The 26,638-nt window shown below is 40.7% G+C and overlaps 1 protein-coding gene and 1 long non-coding RNA gene across 5 annotated transcripts in view; one reads left to right on the top strand and one right to left on the bottom strand.

Moving 5' to 3' along the window:
- Positions 1-1,164: 1,164 nt before the first annotated feature.
- Positions 1,165-26,638, bottom strand: part of LOC122562890 (glutathione hydrolase 1 proenzyme-like) — a 150,080-nt gene continuing 124,606 nt past the window's right edge. For all 4 annotated transcript variants that reach the window (XM_088000279.1, XM_088000277.1, XM_088000278.1 and 1 more), the window contains 5 exons: positions 25,498-25,685; positions 19,886-20,013; positions 12,920-13,032; positions 11,751-11,864; positions 1,165-2,192 (listed from right to left, as the gene is read on the bottom strand). In XM_088000279.1, coding sequence (XP_087856405.1) covers positions 2,040-2,192; positions 11,751-11,864; positions 12,920-13,032; positions 19,886-20,013; positions 25,498-25,685 — 696 coding nt within the window. In that variant the 3' untranslated portion in view covers positions 1,165-2,039. The remainder of the gene's footprint in view (positions 2,193-11,750; positions 11,865-12,919; positions 13,033-19,885; positions 20,014-25,497; positions 25,686-26,638) is intronic.
- On the top strand, positions 2,118-20,007 carry LOC148145774 (uncharacterized). The gene is made up of 3 exons (XR_015761292.1): positions 2,118-2,209; positions 19,118-19,243; positions 19,878-20,007. It is a non-coding gene; the product is annotated as an uncharacterized LOC148145774 (long non-coding RNA).

Genomic DNA, 26,638 nt, shown 5'->3' on the forward strand with positions numbered 1-26,638 from the left:
TATACACCCAGAATAATTCCACTATTGCTCCTTAATTCTGACCAAATAAACTCAGTATTTGATCCCTCATCTATACCAGTTCTTTTTTTAAGTGTTTAACTTCAGACATACCACTATGGCTTCATGATTTTGAGATATTGAATCTCACAAAAGTACCATTTAAACATAAATACATTGATATGTGGAACTGATGAGCAAGTGTGTTTTTGGAGCTGGATACAAAGCATGGTCTAAAAGTATCTCTCTTATTCCAGTATTGATAGAATTATAGCAATATAATACGATACCACAGTTAGTCTAATTGTACTACTTTTCCTAATAACAATGCAATTTTCTCCTCTTCAAGTATTTATCTTTGAAAGTTTTTTTTTAACCTGTCAGACAATGAATTTAAACATAAAGGATTCTCAAAATGTTTTCAAGGAAACATTCAGGACAAAGCAACATTCGTGATTGGCACCCCATCCTCGAGCTTAACAGTACTTCTCCACAGGTACTCATATCAGCAGGGAGTACTACCTACAAGAAGCACTGTAGTGTCATTAGTGACCAGGAGGACATGGGCAGCAGGTGCTTGGGAGCATTGCTACCTACAATTTGCCCTCCTAATCACACAGCATTCCTGACTTGGAAATATGTTACTGTTCCTTCATAAATTCTAGATCAAACTCCTCAATTCTTTCCCTCAGGGCAAATGAATTAGATTAGATTAGATTAGATTTTAGATTAGATTACTTACAGTGTGGAAACAGGCCCTTCGGCCCAACAAGTCCACACCGCCCCGCCGAAGCGCAACCCACCCATACCCCCTACATTTACCCTTTACCTAACACTACGGGCAATTTAGCGTGGCCAATTCACCTGACCTGCACATCTTTGGACTGTGGGAGGAAACCGGAGTACCCGGAGGAAACCCACGCAGACACGGGGAGAACGTGCAAACTCCACACAGTCAGTCACCTGAGGCGGGAATTGAACCCAGGTCTCTGGAGCTGTGAGACAGCAGTGCTAACCACTGTGTCACCGTGCCGCCCTGCAGTGCAGAATTGCAGTGATTCAAGAAGACGGCTCAGCACCACTTTCTCATGGTCATTTATGGATGGATTATAACTGCCAATGAAACCCCAGGATCCATGATTAAATAAAAACGATGCAAAACAAAGCTTAGGTTTTATAATTTATTGACAGTTGCATAATATGGCAGTGAAATAATTAGTAAAATTATTCACAGCAAGAGAGGAACATAATTGCAAGGATTAGAGCATTCTAAAAGAACAAAAATAGAGAAAAAATGAATATGTTAAAGAACTCTGAGGACAATTTGTTTCAAGATCACATAATTCACCAATTTTGTCAGTTAAAGAAATGACTAGATGAAATTGATTACATTGAATACAAAAGATTACATCCAGTCCATAGAATAGCAGCAATAAAGGGGACAGAACATCTGAAGAGGTTTTCCTGCTTGTTCGCTAGAACTTTGGTGTAGAAGCTCGTGTGTCAGCAGCGTTTATGTTCATTATCTGGCATTGCTTCCACTGAAGGTACTAAGATCATTGGAAGAAGAGTGCATAAAATCACCCTTGTGTATGTATTGATTGAGATCTGAGGTCCTGAGAGGTGTGCAGCTTCTCAGTTTTAATTTGTTCCCGTTACCACCGCCCACCTATTGGACCCAAATAGTCCAGCTTTGAATTCATTGCCTGGAAATTTTTAAACTGAATAACAGATAGAAATTTTTTCCAGCAACTTAACACTTGGATCTGATGAAAATAAGATTAATAATTGACAAAGCTCTGCCTTCAACACAAGGCAATCTCTTTGTAACGCCCTGTTGGGTCCTGCTTTATCAAGACAGATTTTTGCAGAATAAAAATACAGTAAATATCTAATATATATTGGCTTGATAAAAAGACATTGTTTATTAACTACTTTCACTCATCGTCACTCCATTAGTTAATTATTCATGAAACCCCATATCATGCTGCTGTAAATATGAACTTTAACACAATTCTGCTGATCACAGTCCCACAGGCCCATCAGTAACCTGCAGGCTTGCCCCCTTTACGGTAATCTGATTCAGCAAACCACTTTCCTTCATCTCTAACGATGGCCTGGACTACACCGCCTGATGTAAGCTTGGTTATCATCTTCAATGTGTGGTGTCTCTCTTGCAAGCCTTCTTGTACAGCCTACAAAACCAACAAAAGTCAGTAATTGTGAATTCATTATCAAAGTTTTGGCATAGTAATAAAAAGAAATATTCCAGATTTTTCCTGATATGGGAAGGTATAGATGAAGATTGGATATAATGGATGAAGTTGTGCGGTACCAGTGAGTCTTTATGGCTCTTCAATTAATTCATGGCTAATCTGTACAACAACTGAATTTATATGCTTTTGACCCAGAACCCTTGATACTTTATTATTAATGTTTGTTTTAAAAGCTTTAATTATTCCCTAGCACCTAAAGTCATTTTAGAGAAGAGAATTCAGTGGACCAAATCTTAAAGTTTTTGTGGTTGTCTCAGTTTTCAGGTTTCACAGAGGCTCACTTTCCACAAAGCCTAGCAAGATTTCTTGTCATATCTTTTAAATTCATCTCATTAACCATCTACCCCTCCCCACGATGATCCTCACAACTGATTCTAATCCCATTCTACTACTCACCCTCATCTACCCAGGACATTTGGCTTTTGATAATGGCAGACTGGTCAAGAGAATAAGAGCCAATGAGATCCAAGGCAAAGTGGCACATTGGATTCAAAATCATCTGAAAGGCAGAAAGAAAAGAATGATGATAGAGGGATGTTTCTGTGACTGGAAACTTGCTTCTTATGGAGTTCCACAGGGATCGTTGCTGGACTCCTTGCTGTTTATGGTGTAAATTATGACTGGACTTAAATGTAGGGGTATGATCAAGAAGTTTATGTATGACATAAACATTGGTTTGGTGATAAATTGTAAACAGGATAACTGTTAACTGCAGGAAGTTAGCAATGGACTGGACATGTGGGTAGAGCAATGGCAAGCAGAATTCAACCTGAAGAATTGTGAGGTAATGCACTTATTAGATTAGATTAGATTACTTACAGTGTGGAAACAGGCCCTTCGGCCGAACAAGTTCACACCGACCCTCTGAAGAGCAACCCACCCAGACCCATTCCCCTACATTTATCCCTTCACCTAACACTACGGGCAATTTAGCATAGCCAATTTACCTAACCACATTTTTGGACTGTGGGAGGAAACCGGAGCACCCGGAGGAAACCCACGCAGACATGGGGAGAATGTGCAAACTTCTCACAGACAGTTGCTGGGGAGAGCTAAACATTATTAATGATAGAACCATGGAAAGTACTGAACATCAGAGGGTAAGCATGTTAGATGAATTGTCCATGCTAAGCTGCCCTATAGTGTCCAGAGATATGTAGTCTGGTGGGTTAGCCATAATACAATGTGGGGTTAAGGGAACAGGATGCTGGTGTTGCTGGGTCTGGATGGGATTCTCTTTGGGAGAGGTCAGTGCAGAAATATGAGGGCTAAAAGGGGCAATCAAATGTTGTTTGCAAATAGGATTAAGTTGAATCCCAAGGTATTTTATATGTATATAAGAGGGTAAGTAGGGAAAGGGTAGGTCCACTTAAGGACAAAGGAGGAAATTTATGTGTAGAGCCAGAGGAACTACTTGAGATCCTGAATGTGTTCTTTGCCTTGGTATTCATGAAGGAGAAGGGTATGGTGAGATTAGTTAATATTCTGGGACATTGGGTTATTAAGGAGATATTGGGTTTTCTTCAAAAACTTCAAGGTAGATAAGTCCCCAAGGCCTGATGGGATTTAGAGTCATCGAGTCATAGAGATGTACAGCATGGAAACAGACTCTTCAGTCCAACCCGTCCACGCCGACCAGCTATTCCAACCCAATCTAGTCCCACCTGCCAGCACCCGGCCCATATCCCTCCAAACCCTTCCTATTCATATACCCATCCAAATGCCTTTTAAATGTTGCAATTGTACCAGCCTCCACCACTTCCTCTGGCAGCTCATTCCATACACGTACCACCCTCTGTATGAAACAGTTGCCCCTTAGTTCCAGGATTTATCCCAGTATACTGAAGGAGGCAAAGGAGGAGATTGCTGGGATCTTTGAGGTCTTTGTATCCTCTTTAGGCACAAGCAAGGTCCCAGAAGAACAGCCAATGTTGCTCTTTTGTTCAAGAAGAGCAACAGGGATAATCCAGGAATTTATATGTTGGTCAGCCTTAGATCAGTGGTAGGGAAATTATAGGGATAGGATTTACTCACATTTAGAGAAGAATGGACTTATTAGGGATAGTCAGCATGGCTTTATGTAAGAGGGGTCTTGTCTCACAAATTATTTTAGGAAGTGATGAAGATGATTGGTGAGGGTAGGACAATGGATTCTATATACATGATCATTAGTAAAGCATTTGACAAGGTCCCTCATGGGACAAGGTCCCTCACTGGTTCAGTATATTAAGTCACATAGGATCCATGGTGATTTGGCAAGTTGGATACAAAATTAGCTTGATCATAAAAGATAGTTTGATGTTTTCTGATTGGAGATCTGTGACCAGTGGTGTTCTGCAAGGATCAGTGCTGGAACCTCTGTTATTTGTATAGTGTGTGTATAGGTATTTGGATAAAAATGTGGGTGGTCTGATTAGTAAATTTGCAGATGATGTGAAAATTGGTGCAGTTGTGAATAGTGAGGAAGGTTAGCAAAGGATAGAGCTGGATGTAGATCAGTTAGAAAGTTGGGCAGAGAACTGGCAGATGCAATTTAATCCAGCTGAATGTGAGGTGATGCATCTTTGGAGATTAAATGCAAAAGGAAAGTATACTGTCAATGGCTGGACCCTTTGGAACACTGATACTCAGAGAAATCTTAGAGTACAAGTCCATGGCTCTCTGAAAGTAGACACACAAGTGGATAAGGTGGTAAAGAAAGCATACTTGCCTTTATTAGTTGGGGCACTGAGTATAAAAATTGGCTAGTCATGGGCAAAGTATAAGACTTCAGTTAGGCTACATTTGGAGTGTTTAGTGCAGTTCTGGACACCACACTATCAGAAGGATGTGAAGGCTTTGGAGGGGGTGCAAAAAAGGTTTACTAGGGTATTGCATGGATTGAACTATATTAGCAATAAGAGGTTAGCTAAACTCAGATTGTTTTCACTGGTGTGTCAGAAGCTGAGGTGCAACTTAATAGAAGTATATCAAATTATGACAGGCTTGGATAGGGTGAAGTCCGAAGTGACACAGCACCAGGTTATAGTCTAACAGATTTATTTGAAATCAAAAGCTTTTGGAGTGCTTTTGAAGGCGCAGCATTCCGAAAGTTTGTGATTGCAAATAAATCTGTTAGACTAGAACCTGGTGATGTGTCACTTCTGAATTCATCCACTCCAGTCCAACCCCGGCATCTCCACATTATGGATATGGTGGACAGTCAAAGTCTTTTTTCCCAGGGTGGAAATGTCAAACACAAGGGGGCATAGGTTTAAGGTGAGACGGGGAAAGTTTAAAGGAGATGTGCGAGGAAAGGTTTTTACCCAGAGGATGGTAGAAGCAATGATAGCAACATTTAAGGGGCATTTAGACGTACACTTGAACGGCAGCGAAATGAGGGATTTGGACCACGTGCAGACAAATGAGACTAGTTTAGATTGGCATCATGGTTGGCACAGACATGTGGGCCATAGGGCATGTTTTTGTGCTGTACTGTTCAATGTTCTATTTTCTAAATATTTACTTTGGCTCCTATTTCTTATGATCTGTCAGTCTGTTTTCATACTCTGTCTTGGATTCCCTTATTTACAAACAACCTGACATCTGTCATAAGCACACTTTTTATTATATATCGCATCGATCATCGAGGGAGTTTTGCATTTGCTGCCCACCACCCCTCCCCATCCCTAGAACCCTCCTTTCTGTTCATGGGAATATATTTTGAGTGGACCTGAACCGAACTGAGTTGATTTTGCTCCAATTAATTATACTTACTCTGTTCTTTCTCAAAACCAAACAAACTCTTGTGATATGAAAATTGTTCTCTACATGATACTCTACTGATAATTGCATCATAAGTCCAACACATTCCCAAGAGCCAGCTACAGCAATCCTTCCCCCTGGTCTTGAAACATACTCACCTAGAAATTCTCTTGCACACACTCTATGAACTTCTGCCCTGTCTGCCCTTTTTCATTACTATAATCCCATATGAAAGTCCCCCATTATAGCTATCATAGAATTCTTACACTTTACTGTATTGCCCTTGCAAATTTGTTCCTGCACATTTTTCCAACAAGTTTTGTACAGTACACCAAATAATGCAATTGTACTTCCTCTCGCTCTCTCTAGCACTGCAGTGTATTTCTTAAACAATACTGCCACCTACTTTCCTTCCTTCCTAAACTTTCCAAAACAACTTGAGGCAACCATTAATATTTAATACATAGTCTTGCCCTTCTTTGTGAATCCATTATTGCCACAAACATTTGGGTTTGCCAATCACCAACCTTTTTTACTACTTTGTATGTACTCACATACATGCATAGTAACCCTAAGTCAGACTTCATTACTTTTCTTCTTACTTTGAAGCAAGCTAATATATTCTAGTGTTATATGTTTCTCCATTTCTCTGTTCAACTTTGTGACCCTCTTTTATACTTGTCCTGATTCCCAGTCTCACAACTGTCAAATTGGTTTAATTCCTCCCTAATAGCATTGATAAATCATCCTGCAAGAAAATTAATCCTTTGTCTATTTTGGGGCAACCTCTTCAGCCTGAATAGGCCCCATTGCCCCTAGAATTTATGTCATTGTCCCAGATATTGAAAGCCCTCTGTCTTGCATCTTTTCACCAGTCAGGCATTCACCTGTTCCATCCTCCTAGTTCAACAATTATTTGTGCATGGTAATGGAGAGTAAACTAAATATTATTACTTTTGTGGTTCTCCTTGATAACTCCCCAAATTCTGACTGCAGGACCTTATCCTTCTTTCTACCTATGTCATTGGTACCAAAGTGGACCACAGTAATTGGCTGTTCACCCTTCCTGTTCAGGATGTTCTGGACCTGCAAATTGACAATCTTGAACCTGGCATCAAGAAGGCAACGTACTATTTTGCCTGCCACACAAAAATGCTCGACTGCTTCCCCAGCTATCAATTCTTCTATCATTACTGAGCTTCCAGTCTGCTCTGTGCTCCTGGATATAGTTGAACCAGCCATAATGCTACAGATTTAGCTCTAATTGTACTTCCCCAATATACCAGAATTTTCACTAATATCACCTCTGCCCTGGAACCTCAGCCCTCCAACTGCAACAAGAATTGAACCCCCTTGGTCCTCACCTTCCACCCCACCAATCTCTGGAAACAACACAGTCTCCTCTGCCATTTCCACCACCTACAGTCTGACCCACCACCAGAGATATATTTCCCTCTCACCCCCACAGCATTCTGCAGAGACCATTCCTTCTGTGACTCCCTTGTTAGATCCATGCCCCCCTCACCAACCCCCCCATCTACTCCCAGCACCTTCCCTTGTCACTGCAAAAGGTGTAAACTTGCACCCACACCTCCTCCTTCACCTCCATCCAAGGGTCCAAAAGATCCTTCCACATCTGGCAGAGATTTTTCTGCACATCTAAACATTTCATCTCCTTTGTCCGTTGCTCTCGATGTGGTCTCCTCGACATTGTGGAGGTAGGATGCCAACTTGCAGAACGTTCCAGAGAACCTCTCTGGGAGACATATGCACCAAACAACCCTATCGCATTGTGGCTGACCACTTCAACCCCCCCCCACAAGTCCAAGGACAAGCAAGTCCTGGGCCTCCTCTACAGCCAAATCCTCGCCAACTAACTCCTGGAGAAGAGCACTTTATTTTCCACCTTTAAACCGTCCAAACACATGGCATCAACATCAGTTTCACCAGTTTCCTCATCCCCCCGCCACCTCATCTGAGATCTACCCCTCCAACTCAGCCCCTCCAACTCAGCCCCACCTTTCCATCTTCTTGTCGGCTCCACCCTCCACTCTGACCTATCACCATCACGCAACATCTGCACCTACCTATTGCATTCCAAGCTACCTTCCCCCAGCCCCAACCTTCTCCTATTTATCTCTCAGACCCCCTTCCCACACCTCCACATTCCTGATGAATGTCGACACTCCTGTTCCTCGGATGCTGCCTGACCTGCTGTGCTTCTCCAGCGCCACACTTTTCAACACTATTTAATTATTTAGTAAATAATAAAACTTACTATTTAAAATAAGAAGGACTGATCTGTTGCTTCCCTTCTGTTGATGGCACTTGAAGATTGAACTGAGATATTAATTTTCTGAAAATTTAGAACTGACTTGTATTACTACCTCTTACAATTTATTTACAACTTTATCCTCTGGATTTGATTTTGATTAGGCACTGATTGTAATCATGTGAAAAATTATAAAATTATAACTTTAACTGCAGTTTTTAATAATCTGCACTAATTGTCCCAGAAGCTTTAAACTGTAGGAGTAGAAATTGAGAAAGTACGAAGACTAAAAAAAGGTGGGGTGAGAATCTGGTGTTGTTGACTATTGGTAGTGAAACATCAGAAAGAAATGGCTAAGAAGGACTAGATAGGTGGACAATATCAGATACTGAATGGTTGGATGATATTGACACAGTAAACAGAGTGATATGCCTATAGTCTCTCAAGGCTTATGACTAATTGTGGATGTGAAATGCTCAGTCCTTAGTATTATTTACAACTCCTCAAGTAGTGAGACAAACCATGTTCGTGTGCAGCAAGTTCTGAATAATATTGAGGCTTGAGCTAATAAATGGCAAATGTCAGGCAATAATCATCTCCACCAAAAGAACATTTAACCTTCTTTCCTTGACATTCACAGACATTGCCATTACTTTATCCTTGAGCATGAATACCTGAGTGTTACCATTAACCCGAAACTAGGCAGGTGTTATGAAGTGGTGGTCGAACCCCTATGTTAATTAACCAAAACTCAGATAAGCTTACTTGCCTCATAATCTGTTAAAATACGAATGACAGAGAACTCCCAAATTCCACTATTTAAAACAATAACATCAATTTATTTTCTAACTTTAAAAGTGAACATTAAACAAAAACTGTTCACAAATCTAAGCCCCCCTTTCTCTTAACTGCTTGCTGTCTGACTCCAACTCTATAAAATAGGCTGTTCCAATAAGACACTAATTAAAATTACATTAACTTAATCTCAAAATCACACTGTCTCTGTCTTCTTCTATGTCTTCACTCTTCTGGCTGCTAATCTCCCTGGGCCATCTTCTTTCTTTTTATTGCAAGTATGTTTCACATGAAAATATACCTTTGATAGAGAATGCCTTCTAATTTCCTGAGGAGCAAGATGTTAAATAGGTAGTTAGTTCTCTGACTTTATGGCAGTTGCTCTCCCGCTAATTTTCAAAATACCGGGTTTATAAACCTCCCCCCCCACCCCCCCACCCCTCCCCCCACCCCCCGGGACACATTAAATTCTTATAATTTTATTGGTTTCCAGGCGTCAAAACAATAAAATTCAAATTGCATTAGCTTCTGGTATCCTGGGCATAATCTAAATTGATTGGTTAAATTCGAATTGTTGTCAAAACAACAACCAAAACTCAGGTACCCATTTAAAAGCCAGTTGTTACATTTGGAACAGACCGACCTTTAGCTGGCAGCTGCAGCTGTACTTTAAATTCAGAAAAGCACTTTCTATCTGAAAGTGACCATACATGCTTTTGATTTCGTAACATTGGGAAAACCATATAAGTCCTGTGGCTATAGGAGCAGGTTCTGTGTTTTCTGAAGTGAGTTATTTAGCTCTTGACACCACAAAGCCTGTCCATTATCTACAAGGCATCAGTTGAGGTTTTATTAGAATTTCCCTGAATGGTTTGTTTCTAGTAATACTCAAAGCTCTGCAACATCTAGGACAAAGTAGCCCTCCTGATCAAACCACCACCATTCACTCCCTCCAACACTGGTGTACAACGACACTAGGATATACAATAAACTGCACTGCAGCTAATTGCCAAATCTTCTTCAATAGCACTTTCCAAACCTGTGCCCTCTAGTCCCTAGAAGGATAAGGGCAGTAGATACAGGTACATGACCACCAGAAGTTCACCCCCCCAAGCCACACATCACTGTTGCTTCACAGTTACTGGATCAAAATTCTGGAATTCTCTTTCTAACAAGCACTAGAGGAGGTGGGGAGGGGGTTAGGGTAGCTCACTGGTTAGCACTGCTGCCTCATAGTGCCAGGGACCCGGGTTCAATTCCAGCCTCGGGCAACTGTGTGGAGTTTTCACGTTCTCCCTGTGTCTGCGTGGGTTTCCTCTGGGTGCTCTGGTTTCCTCCCACAGTCCAAAGATGTGCAGGTCAGGTGAATTGACCATGCTAAATTGCCCTTAGTGTTCAGGGATGTGTAGGTTAGTCAGGGTAAAAATAAGGTTGGGGGAATGGGTTGAGGTGGGTTACTCTTCAGAGTGTTAGCGTGGACTTGTTGGGCTGAAGGGCCTGTTTCCACAGTCTAGGGTTTCTACAAAAAAGAAGCACCTATAGGCTATACTTAATTCACATGGCAGCAGCTTTAGAAGATGACTCACCACTTCTCAAGAATAATTAGGGATGGACCACAAATGCTGTCCCTGGCATTTTGTACTCACATTGTATGGAAAAGTAAGATAAAATTTCAAAAGGAAAATGGAATAAATATTTAAAGATGCAAAGGATGCTTAAGGATATTGATGAACAAAAATTATTTGTTGAAGTTTGTTGAAGTAGTGTACGTAGGTAAATACAGTAAAATCATTATAATAACAATTTTCCATTTATTGCAACATAGAATAGAAGAGTAAAAGAAGAACAATACATTTTTGTTCTGGGCACTGTTACATCATTGTCGAATATTTGCGTGCTTTTGGACAACATATGATAGGAGGTACATTCAGCCTCAATTCTCCAGGATTATACCAGAGTTGGTGAATTATAATTCTGAAAGGGATTCAGATTCTGGAATAATTTGGGAAGCCTGAGAAGTGATTTAACAGAGATTTTATTTCTCTGTTAAATGCATTTAACAGATTGTGAAGAAGGGAAGTAAAAGTATTCACGTGATTTGACCATCTTTTAGAGGAAAATTAGATAAACCACAAAGTTATTATGGTGCAGAAGGATGCCATTCAGCCCATCACATCTGCACTAACTCTCCCAGCATTTCACGTGAGTTCTATTAATTAATTCTGAACCCTAACTACTTGCTGTGTGAAAACCTCACATTTTCTCACCTCACATTTGCTGCTTTTGCAAAAACACTTTAAATCTGTCCCCTCTAGCTCTCGATCTTACTACAAACAGGAAAAGTTTCTCCCTATCTAATCCAACCAGACCTCTCATGATTTTGAAAGATTGTATCAGATGATTTCAGCTCTTCAAGGAAAACAGAAATATTTGAAAAACATTGAAACAAAGAAAGACACAGGGCTCATTTGTTGAGTGCAGTGAGTGTAGCTGACACACACATAAATGAATGCATTGCAAGTTTGTATATTTCCATGATGGTAGATACCATAGGAGATTCTTGCAGCCAGAGAGGTGGGAGATGAATGGAAATCTGTAATTTACAAACCTGATGGCAATAGTAAACAACATCTAGTTCATACAATATGTACAAAATGTACACAAACCTTCTCCATAGCTTCTTCAACTTGAGTCACATTGGGGAATAGTTGATTGTGAACTCTGGGTTCATTCACAGCTTTCTTAACATTGTAATTAAACCACAGCACGTTCATTATAACCTACAAATATAAGAAGGAACAGTGAATGAATCAAATGACAAGTTAGACTTCCTCACAGTCTCCTAATATTTAGTCATAGAGTCATAAAACACAAAAACAAGCCCTTCAGTCCAACTTGTCCATGCCAACCAAGTTTCCTAAAATTAACTAGTTCTATTTGCCTGAATTTGGTATATATCCCTCGAGACCTTTCCCATACCTGTCCAAATGTATTTTAAATGTTGTAACTGTGTCTGCCTCTACCACTTCTTCTGGCAGCTTGTTCCACATACGCATCACCCTCTGTGTAAAAAAGTTGCCCATTAGGTCCCTTTTAACTATTTTCTCTCCCAGCTTAAACCTACACCCTTTGGTTTTGAATTCGGCTATCCTGGGGAAAGACCTTAGCTATTTACCTTAGCTATGCTCTTCGTGATTTTGTAAGTCTCTATGAGGTCACCCTTCAGCTTCCCACACTTCAGGGAAAAAAGTCCCAGCCTATCCATCATCTTATTGAGTTGGCACAGTGGCTCAGTAGTTAGCACTGCTACCTCACAGTGCCAGAGACTAGAGTTCGATTCCAGCCTTGGGCAACTGTCTGAATGGAATTTGCTGATTCTCTCCGTACCTGCATCAGTTTCCTCTGGGTGTTCCAGTTTCCTCCCACAGTCCAAAGATGCGCTGGTTAGGTGGATTGGCCATGTTAAATTGCCCATAGTGTCCAGAGGTATGCAGGTTAGGTGGGTTCACCATGGAAAATGCAGGGTTAGAGGAATATGGAAGGGGGTGGCTCTGTGTGGGATGCTCTTTGGAGGGTTGGTGTGGACTTGATGGGCTGAATGGCCTGCTTTCACACTGTAGGGATTCTAATACTCAAACCTTCCAGTCTCAGTAACATTCTTGTAAATCTTTTTTTATACCCTTTCCAGTTTAATAACATCCTTCCTACAGCAGGGAGACCAGAATTGCGCATGGTACCTCCAAATATGGCTTCATCAAATGTAACATGATGTCCTAACTCTGTTAACTTGTTTCCATGCACTCCGTTTAGATCCTCATATTCCATTAATACATACCAGAGCAGTTGCTGTCGTGATTTTCGTTCCTCCTGAGCCTCCCACCACCATTTTCACTGACTTGTTTTTATCAAGTATAATGACAGGGCACATAGAGGATAGGGGTGTTTTACCTATTGAAAAAAGAATATTTTTTAAAGCCTTATGGTCAATTGCATTTAGGAATATGTTTATTAAGTATAATATTGAATACTGGGGCATTGAAAAGTGAATCACACTTCAATTATCATGTATAGACTTTTTAAAAAGGTTCTGCTGTATTAAATTCTTAATGGCCTCGTTCATGCGGTGTATGTTTCCACTGCTGTCACATGACAAAATCAGCTTGTATCAAGGAAATGGGGCAAGTGTAATTTGATATATATTCCCTCCTTGACCTTCAAGACCTGTCTGCGACTTTTGGCATAGTTGACCACATCATTCCCCTCTAACACTGCACCACCGTTTCCTAGCTGGTGGGAGACTGCTCTCACCTGTTTAGATTCTTATCTGTCTAATGATAACCAGCATGTTGCTTGCATTGCTCATCTCTCTTCCCTCTCTGTTACTCTGATATACTCCAAGGATTTATATTTGACCCCTTCCTATTTCCCAAATACATGCTGCCCCTCGGTAACACCAAACAGGATTAGGAATAGGCTATTCAGACCCTTGAGCCTGCTCAACTATTCAATAAGATCAGTGTAATTTGATTGTGCCCTCATCCATATTTCTATCCCTGATAACTGTTCACCCTCTTGCTGAACAAGAAAGGATGAAATAGGCAAACTCAGTTGTCAATCTTCCTTCAAATCTTCTGGGGACTAGTTCCGAAATTGTGAGTCAAGCAACAGTCTGACATAGTCATATTCATGAAATCATACCTTTCAGACAATGTCCCAGACACCACTATTGCCAAGTCTGAGTATGTGCTGTTCCGGTGGACATAAAAGGCAGTATAAAAATATCAATTGTTGTATAGGTGCAGCTGCAGTGCTGTGGAGTAGAGTTTTTGATCTAGCAGCAGTGAAGGAACACTAATGTATTTCTGAGTCAGGATGGTGTACAGCTTGGTGGGAAACTTGCAAGTCTACTGTCCCCATGCAGCCCTTAATCTTGCAAGTACTAGAGATGGTGGTTTGCAATGTGCTGGAAAAGAACCCCGGTGGGTTGTTGCTTTACATCTTGCGGTGTAATTGACGGAAAGAGTGAATGTATTAGTCGAGGATGTAGTGCAGTTCAATTGATTGTTTTGTCACTGATAGTATTGAACTTCTTGTTAAAGCTGAAACCATTGAAAATGGAGAGTCTTCCATCATACCTCTCGTTTGTGTCTTTTAGATGCTGAACAGCGTTTAGGGTGCCAAAAAGCAAGTCTTGAGCTTAGAATATCCAGCCTCTGAACTGTTCTTGTAGCTGTAGTATTTAAGTCCTGTTCCAGTTATGTTTCTGGTCAGTGGTAACCCCCATTTGATGTCAAATATCAAGAGCAGGTAGTTAGAATCTCTCCTGAAGTGGATGATTATTGCCTTCTAATTGTGTAGTGTGAATTCATTTTCTACTCATCCATCTGAGGCTGAATATTTCTCAAGCCTTGCTGAACACAGGCATGAACTGATTCATTATCTCTGGAGATGTGAATGCAACTGAACATTGTGTAATCATCTGCAAACATCTCCACTTCTGAAGGTGTGGTCATTGAAGACGTTGTTGAAAAAAATGGACCTGGCTCATTTAATTAAAAACTTCTGCAGTCTGATTGTCAACCAATAATCATAACAATTTTCCTTTGATGTAGTCCTGACTCAAGCCAGTGAAGACATTTTCCTGATCTTCATTGAATGTCAATTTGACCGAGGCAACTTGATACTACACTTGGTCAAATGTTGCCTTCATGTTAAGGACATGCCTCATCTCTGAACTTCAGATCTTTGATGCTTTTTTGGATGAAGAGGTCTGAAGCTGGATGGTTCAGGTTGGTCCCAAATTGAGTACTGACAGACTTGGTCCCAAATTGAGTACTTACTTATCAGTAAGTATTTTCAGCATTTTCTATAATATTTCCAGTATCCATAGTATTCTGTGCTATTGTTAAGTGCTTTTTAATAATACAATTGCTGACATTTCTCCTCATTGTTGATAATTGAAATTAAACTGATGGCTGGAAATGGCAGATTGGTTCAGTTCTGTCTTTTGTGTTCAGAGCATAATTGGGTAGTTTTCCACTTTGTCATATTGTAATGTTGTATCTATATTGGAACAGCTTAGCTAGATGTGCAAGTCTTGGAGCACAAGTCTTCAACACTAAGGCTAGATGTTGGTCATGGTCCATATTCATTACTGTATTCAATGTGCTTAGGATTCCTGCTCTTTGGAAAATTATATGGCATCATTCACAAATAGATGTGACAGAACAGCAGAATTTTGATGTGATCTGGAGAATTGTGAGGCTATTTAGTTTGCAATTTGGGATTAGTGGTTACGTGATATGTTTCACATGAATCCATGAAAACTTACATTTCCTTATTGAAAATGACACCCATGCAGAGGGACAATTGGAGCTTTTTAGACTGGGTTTGATAGGTTTTTGTCAATTATGGATAACAAGGCATCTGGAAAAATGTTGAGCATCTGGAATTAAAGTCAGCGATATGGTTTAACTTTTTGCAAACTCACTCAGAAGATACAAGCATCTCTGGCTAGGTCAGAATTTATTGTCCATTTGCAATTGTCCTTCAGTAGATGTTGCTGAGTGATTTCTTGAACTGCTGCAGGCCATTTGTCTTAGGGACACCCACAAATGCTGTTAAGGAGGAAGTTCCAAGAATTTTACCCCAACACAGTAAAGGAATTGAGTGGCAGAGCAGGCCTGACTGGTTGAATGACCTTTACTTGTTCTTAACATTCTATAAAAATTGACAAATATAAATGACATTCTGCTATTTTTAAAGGGTACAAGGGGAATTTTAGGGAACAAAAAATAAATTAGTAACATCTGTGGTTTAGGAATGATTGCCACCTCGGGCAACTGTCTGTGTGGAGTTTGCACATTCTCCCTGTGTCTGCGTGGGTTTCCTCCGGGTGCTCCGGTTTCCTCCCACAGTCCAAAGATGTGCAGGTCAGGTGAATTGGCCATGCTAGATTGCCCATAGTGTTAGGTGAAGGGGTAAATGTAGGGGAATGGGTCTGGGTGGGTTGCTCTTCGGAGGGTCGGTGTGGACTTGTTGGGCCAAAGGGCCTGTTTCCACACTGTAAGTAATCTAATCTAATCTAACCTAGATAAGAGTTTATAGTAAAGAATAGAATAATTGAAAAAAAACTGCCATCAGACACAGACAGCATAGATTTGTAAAACTTCAGCACTGTGATCAAGAGTAACTGAGGGAGTGACAATCCCTCATGCTGTTTCCCATTTCTGTTGGATCCTACAGCTGGTGGGAGAATAGGGTTGGGAAATGACATGAGAGCTATCCAAATACAACAGGGACAAAGAAACCCAATTTTCTCTGGAGCAAGGCCTTATAGAACATAGAACAGTACAGCACAGGAACAGGCCCTTCGGCCCACAATATTGCGCTAATCATGACACCAAATGAAACTAATCCTTTCTGCCTGCCATTGGTCCAAACTCTCCGTTCCTTGCATATTCATGTGTTTATCTAAAAGTCCCTTAAATGCCTGTACTGTATTTGCCTCCACCACCACCCCTAACAGTGCATTCCAAACCCCTACCACACCTTATGTAAAATAACTTGTCCCTCACATCTCCTTTGAACTTTCCCCCTCTAAGCTTAAATGCATGTCCCCTAGCATTAGACATTTCAACTCTCGGAAAAAGATTCCGACTGTCAATCCTATCTATGCATCTCATAATTTTATAGACTTCTGTCAAGTCCCAGCTCAGCCTCCGCTGCTCAAGATAAAACAACCCAAACTCATACCCTGTAAACTAGGCAGCATCCTGGTAAACCTCTTCTGCACCTTCTCCAAAGCTTCCACAAATTTCCTGTAATGTGTAACCAGACCTGAATGCAGTATTTTAAAGGTGGCCTAACCAAAGTCTTGTAAAGCTGCAACATGACATCCTGACTCTTGTACTCAATTCCCTGACCAATGCCATATGCCGTATGCCTTCTTTACCACCCTATTTACTTGTGGGGCCATTTTAAGGGAGCTTTGGACTTGAGCCCCACGATCCCTCTATATGTCAATGCTGTTTAGTGTCCTGTATACTTTACCTTGACATTTAATCTCCCAAAGTTCAGCACCTCACACTTATCCGGATTAAACTCCACCTGCCGTTTCTCTACCCATATCTGCAATTGATTTATATCCTATTGTCTCCTTTGATCACCTTTTAAACTATCCAAAATTCCACCAATCTTTGTATCACTTACAAACTTACTAACCCACCCATCTACATTTTCATCTATATATCTCACAAACAGCAGAGGTCCCAACACAGATCCCTGCGGAACACCAGTAGTCACAGACCTCCAGCCTGAAAACACCCTTCCATCACTACTCTCTGTCTTCGATGGGCAAGCCAATTTTGATTCCATGCGGCCATGTCGCTGTGGTTCCCGTGCATCTTAACCTTCTGGATGAGCCTACCATGAGGGACCATGTTGAAAGCCTTACTAAAATCCATGTTAACAACATCCATTGCTCCACCCTCATCAATCATCTTTATCATGTCCTTATATTCTATCAAAATTCTATCAAGTTAGTAAGCTTTATCCTGCAGAGTGTGGCATAAGATTCTTTTCAAGTATATCCAAATACAGAAAGGGGCAGAAAAGATCGATGGAACTGTAAAGTTCAATCCAATTTAATCTCCTGCCCTTGAAACCTTGATTTGAAAAGTGGCTGTCTGTGACACCTTTTTTTAAAATCTGCTTGGAATCTCAATAAATGCTTGTATAACCTCAGTGCTGTCACTATATAACAGATGCTGATTGATTGTTTCCATGACTTTATCACAGTGGGATAATATTAGTTCTGAAGAAGTATCAAAATGTTAATTCTGTTTTCTCTTGCCAGATGCTGCTAAACCTCTGAGTTTCTCCACCAATTTCTGTTTTTGTTTCAGCATTTGCTGTTCTTTGTTTTATATTAAAATAAGTTCAATATTGGAGGTCTAAGACATTATTAAAGGATTAACGGTTTTTGATGTTAGCTAATGAATACAAATATTAATTTGTTTAATTTCTTAAGTAATTGAGGGGATTTAAATGTACTCAATGTACTTTTAGATATTTTCATAAAGTAAATCTGTGTAGTTATCTAAAATTTCATTTGATTTCTTCTTAGCATAACTCTGGAGGTCTTCCTAAAATGGATACTTAGTGACTTGGCATGAAGGATGCAACAGCAAAGACTGGCATGATGGAGTCATGTGTTGGCATTGGGGTTATAAGAGGCCATGGGTCATGGGATTGACATGCTTGGGGATGTGCAGAGTAGAATGGGGTTGGCATTGATGTGGGGCATTGAGAGTGGATGGGGTCGCGGCTAGAGGGGCAAATATTTAGTACCTCAACTGAGACAGAATCCCAGAGAATTGACCACCTTTTAACCAGCTCAGCTTAGCACTCAATGGCTCCTATGGCAGACTCTGATCAGTTATCAGAGACACCATTTAAAGATCTACCCAGTCTGGTGTTTTCATACCATTCCACTTTTAACACCCTTCTTGTGTTATGCATGCCTGGAACTTCAGGACAAAAATGAAGTATTTTAATGTAAACACTTTAGATAAAATATTGCTGAATATATGGACTCTACTGTCTAGGAAGGCAGTGGGGATGGTAAATGTTGGCATGTTCAAGAAAGAAAGGACAGATATTTGGCAGGGGTACGGGTACGAGTAATAGAATAACATTGGGCTATTTAAACTAAACTGTGTGTCACCCCTTACTTATTATTCTCTTTTACCCATCTATCATATGTTGATATATCACATCTTATCCTTGGTTTCTCCATTTAAAAAGAACAAGTTGTGGTTCAATACGAACAGCATGCATTCGAGACCAATGCTGAAGCACTAAAGCTAAGCTGATGGTGTGTTGTTCTCTAGCCGGCCTTTTAGGTAGTTGTGAAGCATTATATAACACGATTTGAAGAGAAAAGGTATTTTGAACAGTGTCCCATTCAATTTTTAAATACATAGTATTCATAAAAGCAGTTTATCTTGCTAATCCATGTCAGTTTTTACAGGAACTGGCTGCATTTTGTCTGCTACTTTTTCTGCACTGCAATGGTGACTTCAAATCAAAAGTACTTCTTTGCTTAAAGATGCTTCACATGGTCCCAGTGACATGAAAATTGATATCAAGTTACAAGGTAGCCTTTCTTTGAAATAAGTAGCGACAGTAAAGTGTTCAAACCAAGTTATCTCAGCAGCTGCTGTGATGCAATTAAGCTAACGTGGAATGTATAAAATATGTAAAAACCTTCTCTGTAGGTTGTTAACCTACAGAATGTATTTTTTACTCATTGTTGGAACATTTGTATTTGTATTTTTAGATATATCTGAACTTTTTTTTGCATTAACATCCCAAAAGAAGGTAGCTATGTTTTTGAAAGCGGTTTGAAAACAGAGTAATAAGTAAGATTAAGATGAAATCTTCCATTTGAAGAGTCACCAGCATTGAAATAGTGAGCTGAATGGTCTCTTTCTGAGCTGTAACTTTGATGCTTCACTCTACAATTCGAAAAGGTGGTGGAAGCAAACTCCATCATAACTTTGAAAAGGGAGGAAAAGATTTCAGGACTCCAAGAAAAAAGTGCGAGGGAATGGGACTCATTGGATATCTCTGTCAAAAGCTGACACAAGCATGATTGACTATACAGCCTCTTTCTATTCTTTAAGATTCTAATTTTTTAGTGTGAAAACCATGCATGTCTCTTTAAGCAAGATTATAGTCTAGCAACACTAACTTTAATTTCCATTGTTTGTGTCTACTGATCAAAGCAGAACCAGACCTGGCATGATGAAGTTGGCTGGGGAAGGTGGAACATCAAACCCATTCAGAATGCCTGGTGAAGAAAAGTCATCCATTTCATTATTGAAAATGATTCCATTTTTGCTGGACCTCACCTTTGACCCAAAGCTGCAAAACAATAAAAATAAGACTTTATTTTAATAACACCAAAGATTCCTTATTCCATCCATTCGTCATATAGAAACAGCACTCATTTATGTCTCAGTGTTCAACACCCACCCAAGGACAGATTAATACCAATTATCGCTACTTACCTTCATGCAAGTATTTTAAAATCCATAATCTATATGAATGATTTGAATTTGAATATAATATTCCCAAGTTTGTAGATGACAGTAAATTAGGTACGAGTGAAAGCTGTGTAGTTGAGAGGATTTAGAGAGGCAAATGAATGAGCAAAAATTTGGCAGTTGGAACATAATGGAGTGAAATATGAGGTTATCTATTTTGATAGGTGGATCATGTTCTAAGAGACAGCATATTTTCATTTTTTGGGCAATAAAATGAAATGGAAGTTGGACAGCTTTAATTATAGAGTCATACAGAAAATTTTGCAACTTGAAAAATAGGCAAAGCACCATTGAGTGGTGCCACACAATTTTGTGCTCTCAAAACAAAAAGTGGGAATTGGGGGGGTGGGGGAAGTCAATACTGAACAATACCAGGTATCTTTCAAGTTGAAAAAGTTCTGCCTGGTAACCACTTTGATTTGTTGAGTGTCAAATTGAGCGCAAAGTGCCAAGAACATGAGAGAGTGAAAACATCTAGCATCCTATCTTTTTATGGGCAAAAAGACAGAAAACAGCAGAAAGTTTGAAAGAAAGGATTCACAAAAGGGAAGACCTAAGTACCTGAGCAACCACTGAATTGAACAATGATCATAACCATACAGACAACATCATCTCACCATTGCAAACACCAAAAGGAGTATGAGAGAAAAAAACCTTTCCACTTTGTGGTCTGGTTTTTTTTGTTCAGAAGTCATTTTTTCCACGCATAGTATATTTGTTAAATTGTTTGGGCTGAATTCTATCAGACATCAATGACATGTCAATTTTGATGGGTTTCGAGGAGGGTTTCTCTCCTATCAAGACTTCACCACTTTCTCTGAAATGCATTTCATTCGCTGCGCACAGTGTCTTTACGGTGCCCTGCTAAGCCTTACTTTCTTCTTGCCAGAGGTGCACGTCCAGTGCAGAATCCACCAGCTCACCAAACAGTTTTTCGATTTCATATCTGACATAAAAAATCGGAAGTTACAAACAACATCTCATCTTTTGCCTGGGCAGCCTGCAGGGCAAAGGACTCAACATTGAGTTCTCCAATTTCAAATAACCTCCCTTCCCATCCCTGATTCCCTTCCCAGCCCCTTCTTCCATTCCTCAGACTGACCCTTCCTGCTACCAACCGGATTCATTTCTCCCATCAACCTACCTGGTCGCACAATCTACCTATGTACATTTATCCCTACCTCACCACCTTGCCCCTCTCCCCACCCAAAACTTTCCCCCACCCCATCAGCTACCTTACACCCACCCTGGCTCACTGTATTCTTTCAGCCTCCTGCTTGTCTATCTGAGACAGAAGTACTTGCCACTGTCAGGACCTCCCAAGGTTCCTACCTCAACACTATTTTTATACCTAGTCAAGCATAAGGTCAAACATTGCCAGACAGAACCTACCCTTCATTGTGCACATAGTGGGAGGGAAACCAAAATCGAATATTTCTCAGGGCAAATAGTGGGACAGTTGACATTGCATTGCCAATACAAATGCACATTCACAGATGTGTTGCTGTTTAATAAATACTCTTCCCCCACTGTGGCTTAACATCTTTTCATTGTCAATGTGGGCCTATCACATATTGAAAAGCTTTCAAATGATTGAAAATGTTCACTTTTATTCAGCAACAGCAAAAGCAATGAAGAAACAAACAGAGGCTGCATTTGCCTCTGGCAACAGACAGACCTCTTGCCTTTTGAATACCAACCAGTTTATAGTTGATGAGTGAGCATTGCATCTCGCTCACATCTGCAGGAACAAGCTCTTATCATGCAGAAGATGGTGTTCCTTCTGCTCAATGTACTCACCTTCCTTCTTGGAAGACTACTCCCACTGTCCCTTGACAGGGAGGCATACATTTGTGTGAAATTATCTCTTAATCCTGGTTTAGTATTGTTCAATTTGCATATCTCCAAACTACCAGATATAAAGTTGATGGTGACAAGTCCCAGCATGAAAGTTGCAGCAAGTACCTGGTGACTTCAGCTTGCTGCTCCAAGCCTGTACATTCTGGACTGCAGTCACCAACATCTCAGGACATGCTCTGAAGACAATTCACCTTTGACCTTGAGAGATAGCTATTTGTGTGAAGCACATTCAGGGCATTTGCCACATAATAAGGCAAAGGGTGCAGGTGTAGGATTGATGTTACATGAATCATGTAGCATTATGTCCATTGCCTTGGCTGATGACTATCAATAACCATGGCAAGCTGTTTCTGCATTAAAAATGAGCCTCTTGGCACTGACTAAGGTGGCAAAAAAGCAAGGTAATGCAAGGCAGAGATGGTGTGACCATCTGAGCAGGCTCAAAGTGAGTGAGCACTAAGAGAGCAAGTGAGGAACCCTTAGATGCATCTGGTTCCAGTCCGTAAGATTGGTGCCCCTTCTTGCATGCAGAATATTCTGGCAGTAACATTCCCATGAGTGGTGCTGGTTTGCTCCAAAGTGCAGCAGTGGAATGCAGCGCTTCCACACGTCATTTACTGTGTCCGTTGCTCCCAATATGGTCTGTTCTACATTAGGGAGACTGGACACCTACTCGCAGAGCGCTTCAGAGAACATCTCTGGCACACCTGCATCAACCAATCCGACCACCCTGTGGCCGAACACTTCAACTCCCCTCCCACTCTCACGAGGACATGTAGGTCCTGGGCCTCCTGCATTGCCACTCCCTTACCACGTGATGCCTGGAGGAAGAACACCTCATTTTCTGCTTCAGGACCCTCCAACCTATGGATCAATGTGGATTTCATCAGTTTCCTCATTTCCCCTCCCTCCACCTTATGCCAGTTCCAACCTTCCAGCTCAGCATTGTCCCCTTGACCTGTCCCATCCATCTATCTTCCTTCCAACCTGTCTGCACCACCCTCCCTTCTGACCTATCACCTTTACCCCTACCTCCATCCACCTATTGCACTCTCAGCTACCTTCCCCCAGCCCCACGCCTCTCCCATTCATCTCTCCACCTACAAGGCTCTCAGCTTCATTCACGATGAAGGGCTTTTGCCCAAAACATCGATTTTTCTGCTCCTCGGATGTTGCTGGCCTGCTGTGCTTTTCCAGCATCACACTCTTGACTCTAATCTCCAGCATCTGCAGACCTCACTTTCACCCAGATGACATTTCAGTCCAAAATAGCAGTATTTGGTACTGTGGTCTCCTTGGTCAGTATTGAGGAAAGAGGGTGGCCCTCCTCTCCACCATTGCCAACTAACAGGTGAGCCTATCTGCCCTTCTCTGTAATAACAGTTCACCATCAGACTTCAATTGGCAAATCCTGGCTTGCAGATTTTGAGCAAGTGGAATTTAAATATGCTGCTCACAGTGACAATGTCATTCACCATAAATGTCTCACCTTCTCAACCACATCTCTTACCTGAATATAGAAGTGAGCCATTCAACCCAGTTGACCCATCTTTCCTGATGAAGTGCTTTTGCCCAAAGCATTGATTTTTCTGCTCCTCAGATGCTGTCTGACCTGCCGCACTTCTCCAGCACCACACTCTCAACTCTAATCTCCAGCATCTGCAGTCCTCACTTTCGCCCATTTGACCCAATTGGTCTATTCTGTTGTTTATCGTCTTTTGATCTTACTTCATTTCATCCTGTCAGCATATCCTTCTCCCTTTCTCCCTCAGGTACTTTATTAGTTTCCCTTAAAGATATCTATGCAATTCCCCTTGAATAAAGTGAGGACTGCAGATGCTGGAGACCAGAGTTGAAAAATGTGGTGCTGGAAAAACACAGCAGGCCAGGCAGCATCTGAGGAACATGAGAATTGACGTTTCGGGCATAAGCCCTTCTTCAGGAACATCGATTCTCTGCTCCTCAGATGCTGCCTGTCCTGCTGTGTTTTTCCAGCACCACATTTTTTAATTCCCCTTGAATAGCAAGCTCCAGATTTCAACAGTCTTGGGGGCACTATGGTTTTTCCTGACTTCTTTATGATGTTTATTGGTAATTATTTCATATTTATGAAACTTTAGTTTCATACACGAGCAGATGTGAAGACATTTATATATCTCTCCTATTAAGAATTTACCATCTCAGATTTTAAAAGTCACACTTTCTCATTCTTGGAGAAAAGGGCCTCTGTCTCTTTTTCGATAATTATAACCTACAGTTTTAGAATAAATCTTCTTTGCACGTTCTCTTGTGACTCTATCTTCTTTTTGTAATATGGAGACCAGAAATGTGCACAGTACTCTAAATGTGGATAGATGATACCACTCTGTACCAAATGCACAGTAGCTCAACTGCATTACTACTCAAAATATTTTGCCTGCAACTCCTCAGTTCACCTGTAACACAGCAGGATCAATAGTCATATTTTAATTTAATTGCTGCCTCTTTGTCTTTAATTAATTCAGTGGTGATAGCATTGCTAACTCACTGAGGTCAGGAGCTGAATGGTCCTGGCACAACCCATGCTGAATATTAGTAAACAGGTTACTCCTTTCCACTTGGTAGAACTGCCAATATCCTCCTTCAAAATCTGTTGATGATTGAGAATAGACGGATAGGGCAGTATTTGGTTGGGTTGGGTCTGCTTTTTGTGCACAGGTCAATTTTCTGTGTTGTCAGGTAGATGTCAGTACAGTAACGGTACTGAAACAGCCTGGCCAAGATTCTTCATCCTATGTTGAGAAGAACTAGGTAGATAGTAATAAGGAGATAGACTGCGAGTCAGAAAGGGGTAGATATGGAAAGCCAAATTAGAGGTGGTGGGACCCAGTGCATACAGATATGAATGAAGAATGATACTGTGTAGGCCGTTATGGGAGCTTCAGACAGGTGAATGTTAGGTAAAGTCCTATAAGAACTATAATATGCAATGAGGAGAAAGTGAGGACTGCAGATGCCCGAAACGTCGATTCTCCTGCTCCTTGGATGCTGCCTGACCTGCTGCGCTTTTCCAGCAACACATTTTCAGCTATAATATGCAATGAAAAAGCAACTTCAATGGCAAAATATAACCTAAGAATTCTACAGCTGACTAAATACTTCTGATCTATAGTCACTGTCGTTATGTAGTAAATGATAAAAAGTAAAGTTATGGTGACTGACAAGTGTAGGGGATCATCATTCTCTTTCCTTTATTCTTTTGTGGAATTATTTTTCTATCTTCCCTTATTACAGCTCCTGTTGTGGCTAAAAAGAGCTATGGAAACGTTCATATACCAAATGATTCACCCTATTACTCTCTCATGCCCAACCTTAGCAGGACCAAGAAGAAACATTAAGGGGAAAGACGCAAATAGAGATGTTATCACTATGAATGAATATTTTAAGACCAGTAATCTCTTACTATAAATTAATGGTGCTGGTTACTGACACAGCGCTGCCATCCTCTGCCACAAGGGACAAATGGGATGTCCCATGATCATCGGTGGTGTAGAACTCAGGCTCATAGTATCCTATAGGATGTGTTGTATCGTCTGTGATTTTACTCCACAGCTTTGTCGCGAAATACTCTGAAGTCATATTGGAAATAAGCTGTTAGTGAAAAGAATCCAAAGAATAAAATGATTAGTATAGTGAAGTAGATCCTTCTCTTCAGAGATTAAGACTTCAATGCCGTCTAGGCTGAATGGATGAAAGTCTCTCTATCTTCTAAATGTTCAGGTTTTCCATAAAATGGGCTTGTGAAGGCTCAACCTAAAGTGCAAAAACACACAAGTCAATTTTAAAGGTTCAGTCTCATTCATAGAGGACATAGGATAGTTGATGTTAGAAATGTGGTGTCACGCAGGATAGTCAGATATGCTTCTCTGACAGTAACCTGAGGCATGTCAGTAAGGCATGTTCAGTTTGTACAGCAAGTTCCAGCAACTGGCGCACATCATTTCAGAAACTAGGCTGCTTCTTCAGAGACGATTAGCAGTGAGAGCTTCTTCAAGGAAGGCATCCTTGCAAGAAGGGCTCATGCCAGATACGTCAATTCTCCTGCTCCTTGGATGCTGCCTGACCTGCTGCGCTTTTCCAGCAACACATTTTCAGCTCTGCTTCTTCAGAGAATCATAATGGGCTGCTATGATTCTAAGATTGTTTCTAAACAAAGGCACAGGCTAAGGCCTTTTGGTCCATCATATTCAAGTTGGTTTATTGAATGGTCTGTTCAATTAGTCCCATTCCCACTTCTATAAAAGCTCTGCAAACTTTAGCTTGTCAAACCCATAAATTTGATTTTGTTTTGAAAATTATTTTCAAATCTTTTTCCACTACCTGGCAGTGGTTTTCAGACACCTGCAACTCACTGCATCTCCCTATTACTGAACTTCCTGCCTGTGGAAACAATTTGTTGTATTTACTGTTTCAAAATTCAATATAATTTTGAATATTCTCTTTTGAGGCATGCTTTTTACACTCCTACCCAGGCGTTTGAGATCAAGTGAACTAATTAAGGAGAAGGCAATGTAAAGAGCTGTCTTTAGGCTTAAATTACTTTA

Source organism: Chiloscyllium plagiosum, unplaced genomic scaffold (genome assembly GCF_037043375.1).
Source record: "Chiloscyllium plagiosum isolate Xiang-an unplaced genomic scaffold, Cpla_swu_hap1 HiC_scaffold_24, whole genome shotgun sequence".
Classification (NCBI taxonomy): domain Eukaryota; kingdom Metazoa; phylum Chordata; class Chondrichthyes; order Orectolobiformes; family Hemiscylliidae; genus Chiloscyllium; species Chiloscyllium plagiosum.